General features: G+C 35.3%; 1 protein-coding gene across 38 annotated transcripts in view; it reads left to right on the forward strand.

Annotated features, from left to right (window-relative positions):
* Nucleotides 1-14303, forward strand: part of C2CD5 (C2 calcium dependent domain containing 5) — a 68909-nt gene that overhangs the window by 32632 nt on the left and 21974 nt on the right. For 19 of the 38 annotated variants that reach the window (XM_074586677.1, XM_074586599.1, XM_074586731.1 and 16 more), the window contains 3 exons: nt 9192-9306; nt 11535-11630; nt 13404-13595. In XM_074586677.1, the coding sequence (XP_074442778.1) occupies nt 9192-9306; nt 11535-11630; nt 13404-13595 (403 nt within the window). Of the gene's footprint in view, nt 1-9191; nt 9307-11534; nt 11724-13403; nt 13596-14303 lie in introns of all 38 variants that reach the window. The other 19 variants (XM_074586500.1, XM_074586556.1, XM_074586573.1 and 16 more) reach the window with 3 other exon arrangements.

Raw genomic sequence — 14303 nt, forward strand, 5'->3', positions numbered from 1 at the left:
CAAACGTGGAAGTAAAGACTGAGTTTATTTGATGAATGGAAAAGGAGCTACTTAAACATCTGGAGAATTGCATATAGTTCCATGACAAAATTGTTTACATGCTTGTAAAATTAGGAAAAGGTGATGATCAAGATGAATCTGCAAATAAAAGTACAGAGAAGAGCACAAATTCATAGAAAGGTGGGCACATAATGCAGTGGAACAAATACTCTGGTGCTGTCTCTGAAAAAGGGTGTTAAAGATGTAATATGAATACAAAAACATGAAAGGAATCCTGGATCCAGAAGATTTTTTTTTAAAGCTTCTCCCTGAGGTTAAATACAGAGAAGAAAGGTTCCTTAGGAAGTGCAAGGAACTTGTTGAGTAGAGACTGTTTTTACATATGACTGTTTCATAGCACTAACACATAGAGTGATCTCACATAATTACATTTTGTAAACTCCCCATTCAGGAAGCTGCTTCAGCAGTGATTCTTCAGTTCCAGTAGTCAGAAACGTGGAAGGAGAAAAGTTTGTTAATAAAATTCCTAAAGGTCTCCTGACCTCCTTGTGTGATATCCAGACTTGCGGTTGGAGGGTGAAATTCTCCAGAATGCTAGCTTTGTATGTAAGGAAATGCAAGAGGAAAGCTTGAGTATGTTTTTGTTCTGTAACTAAATGCTTTTGTTTCACAGAAATACAAACATACAATGAATGTACAAATTACACTTCGTACTGCTGTCTGTGGTGTAAATGTGGCACACTTGTTATAACACAGTAGAAAACGTCAGAATGTTTTTGTTCCTGTCTGATGTGGCTTCAGAACTAATAGAAAACTAGTAGAAACCCGACACTTTTAAGCTTGACCTCTCGCCTTTACTTGGAGAATTTCTGGGTTAACTTATTGTACATCAGTGGGTGTTGATGTGACAATGGGAGGTTAAGGCAGTTGTCAGAGGCTTTCCTGAACAGAGTGAGGGGTGCGATGTTTTCCAGTAATATTTTACTCTACTTTTCTGCAGCCTTTCCAGAGGAGTGAATATTCTAAATGGTCTTTATGGTTAATGTGAGTGGTGTTTGAATATTCTTGTTTGAAGCAGATGCACCCTTATATTAATAAAAAAAAATATTATTTGGGACCACGTATTATTTTCTTTTGGAGAGATCTGAGTAGATATTTATGTAATTGAGCAAAGGGTGGTCGCTGTCAGTGAGTATGGAATAGTATTCCCATGTTCTGTTAGAGATTCATAAATTAATGAACTTGAGATTTAAAATCTTTGGTTTAGAATTCTTTGCCTAATAGTAAGTAATGCTGTTCCAGCTGTTCATATTGATTTAAAAGTGTCCCTGAAATTTGTCTAAAGGGGTGAAAGCCATCATAGTCTTTTCACTGCATAAATGTTCCAATAAAGCTGTTGCTTATTGCACCACTGCAGTTTGGTTTTGAATTGATAGTACGTAAGAGAGAGAACCTTGATCTTGCAGAAAATTGTTATTCTTGCACATAACTCTTCTTGATTTCAAAATACAGGGCTTGACTAAAACTGTTATCTTGATATAATTTCCTTCATGGATTACAATGAGTTTTTTCAGCCTTATGATGTGTCACTGTGTGGTTGCAAAGATATAGTTGTAGAACTCCTTACCTGGCTCAAAATTATCTATTATTGTTAGAACAAAACTAGAATGATTGTAGTTGAAAGGACACCTTCTAACTACTACGTAATTACAGGTGAACACGTCCTTGTAAAATGTCTACAGACAGTGTCGTAGGAAAATGGCAGATAACACTAGTTCTAACTGGCCATAACAGGATTATAGGAATAACTCTGGTTAAATGTTAATGGATAAGATTATTATTTGAGCTGAATTAGGCAAAAGAGCTTCTCCTTCGAAGTACTAAGACTGAAGTTCCTCAATGTCCCACGTTTCTTATAAGGAAATACTATAGGTCTGGGGTGTTTTTTTGTTTTTTTTTTTTTTTTTTTATGGTTCAGTTTGTACTTTGGATTCTGTTAGACAGTGCAGTTTGTTTTGCACTAATATTTTCAGTGGTTTTTGTAAGTTTTGAATTTTCTGTCTGTCTTAATGTGGTCTCCAAAAAGCACTGTAGGAAAGGTTCCTTGTATCCAGAAGTTTAGAGAGGCTTAGCTGGCTAGTTTGTGTCCAAACAAAATAAACAGTTGTGAGAGCATAGAAATAATGAATGCAGAGGTTCTGTGAACGTAACAAGTAAAAGCCTGTGGAGTGTAAACAATGAGTAGGAAATACAGAGGCAGTATCATTTTGTGCCAAATAATGCCATCCCATTTCTGCAGTTGTGCAGTGAGGTAGATAGTCTGCGTGGCAGCCAACAAGAAAGCGGCAGTCTTGTCTGTGACCATCTGTCTGTGTGTGTTTGAGAGATAATTTTTTTTTGTGTGTAAAATGCTATATGTTTCTTTCAAGGACTGTGTTAGATAAGTTAACATTATTGTTGCTTGTTTTAAGGTTCCATCTAGGGTGGCTTTTTTAAAGCTTTAAATCCTACTTGTAGTTCATTTTGTGATACTAGTTATAAAATAGATAAAATGTCGTTTAAGACGACCTGCCTTGTTACAGAATAGCATCTCCAGCTTTCGGTAATAGCCCCTTTGTTGCTGTCATTTGAAGATGTCCTTTGAAGGTTGCTCATGTTTTAAAATAGGTTGTATTTATTGTGCCAAGATGACAAAACAACAGAGAGCTAGAATAAGTAGTCTCTTTATTACCTAGCAGCTATTCAAGGTGACAAACCTTGCCCATGTTACTGTAATAGGGTAATGCTGTAATGAATTAAAACAGGTTCCTACATCTTTAGTGTCCCACTCATGATTAGAGGAACCTTGTGCACAGCTGTGAGGACTTCACTATTACAGGATGAATGACCGAAATAATAACTAAAAGCTGGAGTGACAAAGTTAGGTATTTAGGCCTTGCACACTAATTTTCCAGAAACAAATTAATTTCCGATATTTAACATTTTGTTATGTTTGGGCAGTACTTCTGAACTTTTATAATTCTAAGGAAGTATGGTAAAGTTTAAACCTTTAGTTTTTAAGTGTTATCTTAGTAGTTTAATTTTAGCTTTAATTTTTAATATATACATATATAAACACTCTGAACATCTTTTTTTGGTGTTTAAATGCTCTATCTTTTATAATTCCTTTTTAGAGGTGAGACAGGTAAAAACAACCCCTGATCTATTTTAAAATTCCTTATTGAAAGTATAATTCCATATGTTTCTGCCTAAATCACAAATACATTCACCCATATCAGAGATATAGGAACTATGGAGATTCTGTTAATTCTGTTTCACACTTAAAATAACATTTTTTTTTTTTATTGAAGAAAAACCAGAGTATTCTGTAGCCTCCTAGCAGTGATGTAAGTTTTTTTTCGTGGAATTCAGAATGTAAGAAAAGAATTCAGGAGTTTTGATGGGAATGTTACTAAGAGGAACACTTCGGTGCTTCTCCATCTTGGGATGTCTTGGTTTTAAAGCTAACACTCCTCAATAGTGAGCTGCCACTAAAAGGAATGATGCTGCTTTTCTGTACGGTTTCTGCCGTGTTCCGTTGCAGTCTTCTGGTGGTCATGTAGTGATTTAGCCTGACTGACCCAATAGAAAAGTGGCCTTGCAAATGAATGGTTTTGTGTTCAATCATCCAGCTGAAATATCTCATCCTGTAAATGCATGAAAGCTGGATGCAGTTTTAATCCTAAATCATCTTAAAATTGTTTCTTTAGTAATAGAAGAATGTCTTCAACATCCAAATGAAACCTGCTTTTCTTGCTCTTTCAGTATGGGCTTGAGAAATGAGGTATGTGCTGACTTCATCTGGCAGAAAAGCAGTGGTTCAATATTATTCTCCAGGCTGGATGTTTTATCTATAGTTTAAGCTTTGTAGGAGTAGATGTACCTGTTCTCTTTGGTAGTGTGGTTGCACTCTTCTCTGCTGTTTTAGTGTATCTTAGTTTTCATTTGATAAATCCCAATAATCTATTTTCTTCAGTTTCCATATCATAAGCAAAGTTTTCTTTTTCACGTTAGTCTTAAAGAATAATATAAGGAGTAATTTTTAGAAAAGGATGGAGTGGCTTTGAGAAATCTTTTGAAAGTTTTAGGTTAGTCTGTTGTAAGTTTAGTTATTTGCTACCCAAGTTTTGTGTTTAAACTTTACAGCCAAGAGGATTTGTCTTTGATTAATGTAGTTGTTAAATATTTTAGAAAGATGACAGGAAATTTCAATATTTATGGGATAATCAGAGAGGATTAAATTGAACTTCGAAGTCCAGGGAAGGGTGCTTGTAAACCTAACAAAGGTATTTCTTAAACCTACAAAAAGAAATCCCACGCTTTTTTCTGTATAAGCTGATTAGTAGGTTTTAATGAAGAAGGTAGAAGAATTAGGGAGTAAGGAAGATGTGGATAATGTCTCTGCCTAGTGAAAGACTCAGAGATTGAATTTGAAGGTATATTATTGGTGCCTTCATTACCATTTTTGAGACAATAGAAAAATGAGTCATTTGTAGATTGTGAAAACTTTCATAGTATTATTGTCCTCCTCATTTCAGAACGTTAAGTTATAAATGTAAATACGAAATTACAGCATATTAAAATAGGTTCAAGTCAATCATACAGTTCCTACTTCAGAGTAATTGTCTCAGGATGTCTAGGGATTCAGCTTTAATACAGTAACTCGAGTGTGATCTGTGTAGTAATCAAGAGACCATTCTTATTAATTTTTCTTCAATTTTTAAAAACCTGTATGGTCCTATTGTAATGCAGATTCTGGCTAAATCTTGAAAGGCCCTGTACAAGTGAACGTCTAGCAAATAACTTTGGAAAGGTGTTACTTCTTATGAGTCAGAAAGTATTGGTGGTGTCAAGGATTATCTCCCGGTGAAATATTTGGACAGGAAGTTGTCAACCTCATATTTTGAAGGAAAGAAATAGGTGAATTGGTGGTGGATTGAACCGACTCAAAGAATATTTAGGGCACAAAATAAATACGATGCTGCTTGTATCTTCTAAAGCTGTTCAATGAAATAAGTTCGGAAAGTTTCAGTTGGAGGAGGTTTGAGTTGGCACGATTTTTATAGAGTACTCTACTGTTGACATTGTTTCTCAAGTCTTCAACTCTAGAAACAGTGTGCTTTGTTTCCACTTCGTTATAAATATCATGCCAATTTTGAAACATTAGGACCAGTAGGTTTAATATTCAGTCTTTGGTTTCCAATAAAGGGCGCATAATAGCAGTGTAATTTTTGCAAACTTTTTTGCTTAAAGTTATAGACAATCCTTGCTATAAACTACTCAGTAGATTTGCTAGAAAAGCTTGTGATTGAGTGCTATGTATGCTTGCCTTTTTGCTTCCACCTAGAATCCAGGGCCATTACTTTCTGTAACCATTTCAGTGAGCTGCCATAGTTTTCAGTCTGTACTGTCACCTGATCCAAGCATGCGCCAAAATACCCACCGTTTCTGGCTACTGTCTGCTGAATCTGCTTTGCAAACCCTTAGTTCTTAAGCTTTTGCCTTAGCAAAAAAACAACAACAGGCACTCTTACGGAGTGTACTGGACACATGCCATCCTGCTTCCCTAACTCCTCTAATTGTTTATGTAAATCCTTAGCTTTACTAAACTTGTAAATGCTACAATGGCATCCCCGTGTGAAATTGTGTGGCTCATGTGTCAAAAAAGGCTGCTTGTGAAAATATTTGTCAGAAGAATATGAATGCTACACATTGCACTGCATTCAGTGTTTTGTATCAATTTATTATTGCAATGTCATGGTGTTTGATTTTAATTGTAGACAATCATTTTGTGTTTTTAATATGCAAAGGTAAGTTCATGTAAACTATGAATGTACAGTATTTATATATAAAGATACTGATTCGTACTTTTGGCCTCTTTCTGGAAGAAGAAATACTCGATTAAATGTCTTAAGCAGAGGACCCAGTCTTCTTCACAAACACTTGTTTATGCATGACTTGTATAGAAATTTTTAAACTTGTGCAATAAGAATTTGTTGGATTTTTTGAAAGAAGTTGGGCCTGATCCTGTTAACACTGAAGACAATGGCTGGAAAATTGTTCTTATCTCTAAGAATGAAAATGATCCAGTATTACTGTAGTTAATAGTTTTGTTAATTTTGATGTTGAACAGATTCTCAGAGTAAAGGCTTAAATGTTGCTTTAGCAAGACATAGTGTTGAGCAACCGTACAACAATATGTGCTTTCTGTTATGATAAGGTGTTCTTGTAGATAAGTTAGGCAAGAAATTTGTGGTAACTCTCTTAGGAACTTATTCCTAAAGTTTAATTTAAACTATAAATTTATGTGGAGGAAAGTTAAATGTTTGCATAGAGTTTGGGACCCGTCACTATTTCTACCTTTTCTGTTCCCCTTAAGCTTAGCTGTTGCCTTTCAACATTTCATTCTGTTTCAGTTTTTACTGTGGCTACATACCTTTTCAGTGCCATATTCTTATTTGTAATCTTACTCTTTATTCCACAGCACTTTCCCTGTTCATCCCCAGTTGCTTCATCTGTTGCTCACTTTCAACTCCTTTGTCATGACTTTGCATTTTCTTGCACTTTTTGTCATAGAATGGTCATTGGTGACAAGTAGGAGCAGTTTCTGCCAAATGGTACCTAAAGGTGTGAAGAGAAAAGTTATGATTTAGTAAAATTGGCTTTTTTGTCTTTGCTTATGTCTAGAAAAAGGTTACTTCTCCTTTGCAGGCATTTTTCTGTGAAGTACGAAAATCTGTGTGGCTGTTCAATGTTTATAGCCAACTGTCTGTGATCAAATCTAACTGAGCAAGAATTGTTCTGTATAGTCAGTGAACTAGTTTTCCTACTGCTTACACTTCCCTGTTGTAGAGAGAAACACACATTAATAAGCAATCTTCTTATCTGTGATTGGATGGGGAAGGAGAAATTGCTCCCAAGATCCATGTCCCTTCCACCATGAAGAGTTAGTGATAACTTTTATGGAACATGCTGGTGGTCTCACGTCTCCCGTACAGCTCTGAGTTTTGTCAGATGTTGTAGCCTTTTCCTTAAAATGGATTTCCAAAGTTGCTCCGTTCACCTACTGCTACTGCCATTAACTGGTGTCAGCAATTGCAGCCTCTGTTCAGACAGAGAAGCGCATGCAAAAGAGATTTTGCCTCCTGCTTTCCTGTATGTGTACTGCCGATGGTTCTCATAGCTGAGCTTGGGAACTCCAACCCTACGATGTGATGGGTTATTTCTGCTTGATTCTCAGCTTTTAAAAGCTGAAAAGAGTGAGACCTTGCTAGCAGGTAATTCAGCCATCTGAGTCAGGATTACTGTGTATCATCTCAACCATTTGATTTTCCCAATCAGTTAAAGTATTTAAACAGTGTTTTCACATTAAGAGACAGCAAAGTGCAGTGCCTTGAGATTCTATTAGTAATTCACTGAAACCTGCTGAAGGTGAACTCAGATACAATGGAACATGATTGATACAGTTCATGAAAATCCTTAGTCTGTTTTGTGTCTTAACGTGTATATTTTTGTCTTGGTTGTGGAGAAACTTCCTAAGAACTATCACTGTAGGTTTTTTTTCTGTTTAGTGTTCATTTCTTCAAGCAAAGGTTGGATAAACTTCAGTCTGGACACCCAAGGCTGCTGTTAATCAGTACAATGCTACGATTTACACAAGCATTAGCATCTAAAGTTAGCTATAGTTGAATATACATACCTCTGTGCTCGTTTTTAATTAGAAAATGGTCATTAGTTTATTTTAGAAAGTTGAAAGCCTAGTTCTAATTGAAGAGTTGAGGTAAATTCATGAATGAATACATCTTGCTGTACAATATTTTTGTTTTAGTAATTTCAAAATATGTGTATATCTGCATCTTTCATTTTTGTTTGTCATGTCAGAGAACCTAGTGTATGATATAGAGTTATCATACACTATATTTATAAATATTCCTGATAGTACAAAATTGGTTCCCAGTGTGAATCTCAAGTTTTGACATTGATATTTTAAATTATGATTCAGCAAGGAGATCTCAATGGCTAGAAGTTTCTATGTGTGCAAAGTTCAGTTGTTTCCAGGAAAATTGTATGAGACTCTATCTACTCAGAACCCTTTGTAGCCTCTGAGTGCCTATTGTTTGCTATTGTTTTTCCTCTTATTTTATGAATCAACAATTAACATAGTTTTCAACTAAGGTCATTGGTACAGGTAAGCCATTTTGAAAGAAGAAACAGTTGACAGACTCTAATTGTGAACAACAGTATTTCTTCATATGTAAACTTGCAAGACAAGCTTTAGTTTTGGGAAACTAATTGCTGAACAGTTAAAATAAATGTATTGCATAAACTTATTCTAGCAGCGCTTTTTTGTGTTTTTAATGTAGTATTCAAGAAAAGCAGGTAGGATACATTTTAGCATATAACCTCAAAGGCAATAAATGTAATTAGAATCCATTTGGGGGGAGGGGGAGGAAAAAGGTGCGGTTGCCAGGATACCGAACCAAAAAGGCATAGACAAATACATAGCCAACATACATCTTGTACCTCTAAATATTGTTAATCTAGAAGTAGTTTCAAATACCTATGGTTTCTCAAAGTTAGAAGTGCTGAAATAAGACCACAGAGCTGTGTATTCGGTTAGTGATACAGCCCTAAATATTTTTAAAATCTGGTTAACAGAGAGAACTGCTTGCAGTAGGAAAAACTATGGAGGTTATTTCAAAGATGTCAAGTGTATACAGAAGTAAAATATTACTTTATTACTACAAATACTGTTTCATCACTACTACTGCTAATAGTTTTTCAATATTACAGATTATATGTGATGCTTTGTTGCAAGTTACATGCTGCTCTCGTGTTGTTGGAAATTTGACAGCATGGTCTTCAAGTGGGTAGAGATTGGAACTGTGTCTACAGTATTTTGGTGTTATCTGTCATATGGACAACAACAAGAATGCAGTAATTTGTCAGCACCTGTTCACATGGGTGGTAAACAAGGAAGTTAATGAAAAACCCCATTAGTGTTTGCATGAAGCGTGATAGCTAGGAAATAAAAAGGGTCCAGATACAACAAAACACTTGAACATGAAAAATTCGACTTTTCAGATTAATTGCATGAAGCTTTATGTTGACATAGTGCGGAATAGTGAACTGATTTATACTTTGTCTTTCAGATGAACCAGAGACACGAGATGCATGGTGGGCAGAAATCAGACAAGAAATAAAATCCCATGCCAAGGCATTGGGTTGTCATGCTGTAGTGGGCTACAGTGAATCAACTAGCATTTGGTAAATCATGATGATGATTTGATTTTCAAAATGACACAGAAAATTTATTTCATCTTCAGTGGATTAAAAATGAGGAACTGTTTCAACACAGTTGTCGATACTGTCTAGCATAACTACTTTGGAGAGTTTGTTAAAGTAACTTTCTAAGATTTCAGTATTGTGCTTTCTTTCTTTTTAGTATGTTTTGGTTTGGGTTTTTATTGGTTTTAAGTTTTTTCTAATGAACGTCACAATTTTTATTTTTCAAAAAATTTTCAAACCTGTGTATTTGCTTTTGTAGTAACAATATTAATTTATTTATGAATTTTTCTAAACCTCGTCTACCTAAATAGTTAAGATTTCCTAAAAGTATATGTATTGTAGTTTCATTATTGGGTAACAACTGGCAGACCAGCACTTAAACGGTAAACTTCAAACTTAAGGCATTAAATTCTTTACTAGGCATGTATTAATTGTAAGTTGAAGGAAAATATGCTGCCTGATAGATCTAGAATACTTTAGGTATAAAGGTTCTATATTTTTTTTCTGGAAAATATATGTAATTATTTTTATCTTTCAATCCTACAGTAATGTTTAACATACTAAACTGCAGCTCTGCATTAGTCTTTCTGAGGTTGAATTCCTCAGACCTGCGTCCTGTTCAGGCCAAAACTCCAGTGTCTTACTGTATTCCCTTTGACTAAGAGAATTCCCATTGACTAAGAGTATTTTGGTGGCTTAATAGCAAACTTTGTGAGAGGCTTGGAGATGAGGAGAAATAATTTGGGATTAATCTAATTACTCATCCTTCTCTCTCTCTGGCCCAGGAAAGGTTGTGTCTCTTTCTAGCTCTGGAAAGTAATCCACGAAGAGCTTCTCCTGGGGCCAAGTGTGTCTAACTGGTATCAAATAGAAAAGTACTCTGGCTCACTAGTTGTTTTGAATTGCTTTAGGAAAGTGACTGAAGCAAACTCAGACATCTGAATTTATTTTCTGTCAAGTTGATTTTGCCTAAATTCTTTAAAGAAAAAGCACTAAGGATTTGCTTTTTTAAAGAGGGAAGTTGGAAAAAGAAGTTTCATTGTACTTTGCGATTGATAAGTTGAAGAAGGAAATACAGTGTTAAACAGTGCTGTCATGAGCACGCACCATCTATTGGTAAAGTAGTAAGATAACTGGAAATGATCAGTCTGAAATCCGCAGAGCTGATTACTTCACATCTGTTGCTCCTTCACATTATTTGCTTCATTGCAGGTAAAAAAACTCCACCACCAAATATATTGACTTAACTATGGGGAAAAGAATGTACAGAGTATAGAATAGGCAGTCAGTTATTGGGTTATTTCACGCTTTCATTTTTCTTAAGGAATTTGATGTGTTAGTATTTGATCATTGATAAAATAGTTTATTTGAATTCCCATGCTTACTTGCCAGTTCGGCTTTATTCCATGCGTAAAGAGCAAGGCTCTGTCTCTAAGTACTGGTCTGCCAGACATGTTACATATGAAAAAAATATTCTGGAAAGGGAAACAACAAGTAAAGAAGGCATGTGTATGGTTCTAGAAAATGTGGGAAGGCTTTTCTCCACGGTTTTTCCAATATAGTATTTTAAGTAATGAGTGTTAGAGATTTGTTTATTTGACAATTTCAGAAATATTAAAAGCTCTGTGATCGTAGTTTGCACTTGTGAGAGCTTTAACTCTGCTAAGTTATGAATAAGGTCAGTTACTTTACATGCTATATGTACCATTATTGTAGTTGTTCATAGTCAAATTTTACTGTTTTGCTGCTTTTTATCCTCCAAGAAGCACCCTTGTCAGTGTTGTATTGTAACTCCATTTTGAGAGTGAATGTTTATAAGATGATGAGGCTTTCAACTTTCATTTTACTTTGGTAAACAATTATGACATGTTTTTTTTTAAATGTTGCTTTGCTGAATTTCTTTGCCTTGAAAACCACACTTAAACCTGGTTAGCCCTTGTGATGTTATAGCGTATTATTTATAAAATAGGGCAAAGTTCTTTAATCTTTCTGTTCAATCCTCCTGCATCTCTTACTTATACAGTGGTTTAAATATCAGAAGAGGATTGCTTGTAAGATTTAATGCATAAAGTGGTACAAATGCACAAAATTAGTAGTTCTGTTGAATTCATTGAGACTTTTGTACCAGCCTTTTAATCTAATAGTTTTAAATAAAAGTAGCACTAAGTAGTAGGAATTCACTTTGTTGTAATTCTTTTCTCTTATAGTGAAGAGGTCTGTATTTTGTCCGCGTCTGGCACAGCAGCTGTACTGAACCCTAGGTTTCTTCAGGATGGCACCATGGAAGGCTGTTTGGAACAAAGGTTGTCTTGGCAGCCTGGCTTCTTTTCCATAGGGTCAGAGAAGGGAGAGGTTGATTTTTTTCCTCAGAGCCAAGATAGTTCTTCTCTATTAGGGTAGGTTACAGTGTTACAGTGCAGGATGCGGGACCAACCACTTTACTGCTTTTCACTAACAACAACAACAACAGAAGTAATGGAACTCTGCACCAAATTAGATATTCTGTTTTTATTTCTAACAGTCTGACTAAGGTAACACATTTGACTACTAACCACAGATCATAACTCAGTTTTTTTTCTTTGCCACTCTTCAGGTATCTTTCTTAACTTTATATCACACTATAAAAAATGACAGATGTATGATAAATTACATAAGCCAAAACCTGCTGTGGCTGTAATATGTATATATATGCTCTATGTATACTATTTAAGAGCTGTATGGGAGGTAAAGTAGCTTGGTTGTAAAACAAAGATGGTGCCAAATTTTTACAAAAGATGTATGTTTTACTTGACGTTTATGAACAAAATCATGAAACTGAAGAAAAAACATGAAGTTGCCCTTTGTTTCTGCTCTTGCAAATAAAATCTGCAGAATGAGTGTTGACAAACAGTTATTTTTGGGAAAAAATTAGTAGATTAACTAATGCATGTTGGTAATTTATTATGTGTTTGTCATGATAGTCATCAAATATTTCAAGGGATTATGTGGTCATAAGTAAGGCTATTTACTACACCTTAGCACTTGCGTTGCTTTTTCCATAATAACCCTGCCAACATAGTATTATTTATTATTCTTTTACTTTGTTAGCAGGAGGCCATTATTTTCTTGTGTAGATAGACTTTTGAAAACTGTAGCCAGAACAAAAATATCTGTTTCCATATTCACTATATGATGGAGAGAAAGAAAATGTCACGTTCGTAATAAGAAGAAAATTGCATTTTTATCAAAATATGCCTTTCAGTGCTACTAAGAGTCTTGTCATAGATTAGAAGTGCCAAAGGAAGGTAAAACAACTAAACAGACGAAGCCCGTGTTTGAGACAAAATATATTTGCCCAAGTCTGTGATAACTAATGTTCCAAATCTGTCAGATTTGCTTAAGCATCTCTTCAGAATTCACTGGGAAGAATTGCTTATGTGAAACAGAATAAATTTGAAGTGGTGCAGTTAGCCTGTGCTTTCCTTGTTCATATTCTGTAGTGGTCTTTCCTGGATATTTCTTTTGTGGGAGTTGGACTAAGTGTTCTAAGTGAATAACAAGTTTTACCTAATACCTTGTTTTAGGAAATAATCTTCCCATTCTTCTTACAGTGTTAATATATATTGTGCTGCTTACAATGGGATGGTTGGTTTGTTGTTTATGTTCTGCTTATTAGGTTTGTGTATTTTTTTGCACACAATCCATGTAAAAGAGACTTTTTGTTGTATTTGGTACAGCAAAATTCTCTGTACAACTGTTGTACCATGGATTACATTTAGAAATCATAATGCCTAAAGTCAGCTCAGTCATGTTTTAGGTTTATGTAAATCATTGATCATTTGTATGTACTTTTTCTTGATCCCTGCATAACAAGTTTCAATGCAAGTTTTATTTATAGCATTTTAGCTAATAGCGTGCATCCTTATTTTGTTCTAATTCATAAAATTCAATACTTGATACATTGTTATAATGGAGCAGAGTATAGCTGCAGCGTATGATTTAAATAGGTATCTGTAGGTGTTTACACATGTGCATGTATTGATCATTGTTAATGAGATGCAGATGTTTTAAGTATGTTTTCCGTAATGTATTTTTAGGATTGAAGAAGCTTCACCACCAGGTTGTGGATTTTGCCATATACCATACGATGAACTGAACATGCCATTCCCTGCTCACCTCACTTACTGTTACAACTGCAGGAAGCAAAAAGTTCCTGATGTCCTTTTCACCACAATTGATCTTCCTGTAGAGGCAATAGTTATTGGGAAGGGATGTCTTATTCAAGCCAGGTATCTATCAAAATGTTTTCTTGGTGAAGTTTTGGAGATCTTTGAAAGAATTCTTGTTGCTAAAATCCAGTATGTCATCAAACCATAAATTTTTATGTTGAATTGCTAGGAGTTAATGACAGTGTATTAGGGGTAGAGGAGGAGGACAGCCATCTCCTCCCCTTGTGTTATGTGTCATGTCTATTGATGGACATCTGGTAACTTATCCATGTTGATGGATGTTTGCTAAGTGTTCTGCCTTTTTTTTTTTTTTTTCTGCCTATGGGAATTGCTGTGTTTTGTCTGCCTGGATATAAGAGTTCTCATGCTTTAACTTGCTATTTGGGACTGCTAATGTGGTCAGATACAGCTATTGTACCGAAAACTCAATGAACTGTTTAAGTCAGTTGTGTTATCTGTGCTGATAACACCTGCCCTGTGAAGAGAAGCTGTGGGTGCTAGACTTTTTTGGACTGGAGAAAGGATTCAGGGCGAACTAATAGCAGCCTGCCAGTACTTTTAAGAAGGTTATGGAGCATATGTAGCCAGGGTCGTCACAGTGCTGTACAGTGGGAGAATGATAGACAGTGGGCCTAAGTTGAAGTAAGAAAGATTCAGAGTTGATACAAGGAAGAACTAGTTATCTATGAAGACAATCAGGCAGTGGAGCAGATTGCCTAGGAGGTTGTGCAGTTTCCATCTTTGGAAACTTTTCAAGATCCAACTGGA

Source organism: Larus michahellis, chromosome 1 (assembly GCF_964199755.1).
Source record: "Larus michahellis chromosome 1, bLarMic1.1, whole genome shotgun sequence".
Lineage (NCBI taxonomy): Eukaryota > Metazoa > Chordata > Aves > Charadriiformes > Laridae > Larus > Larus michahellis.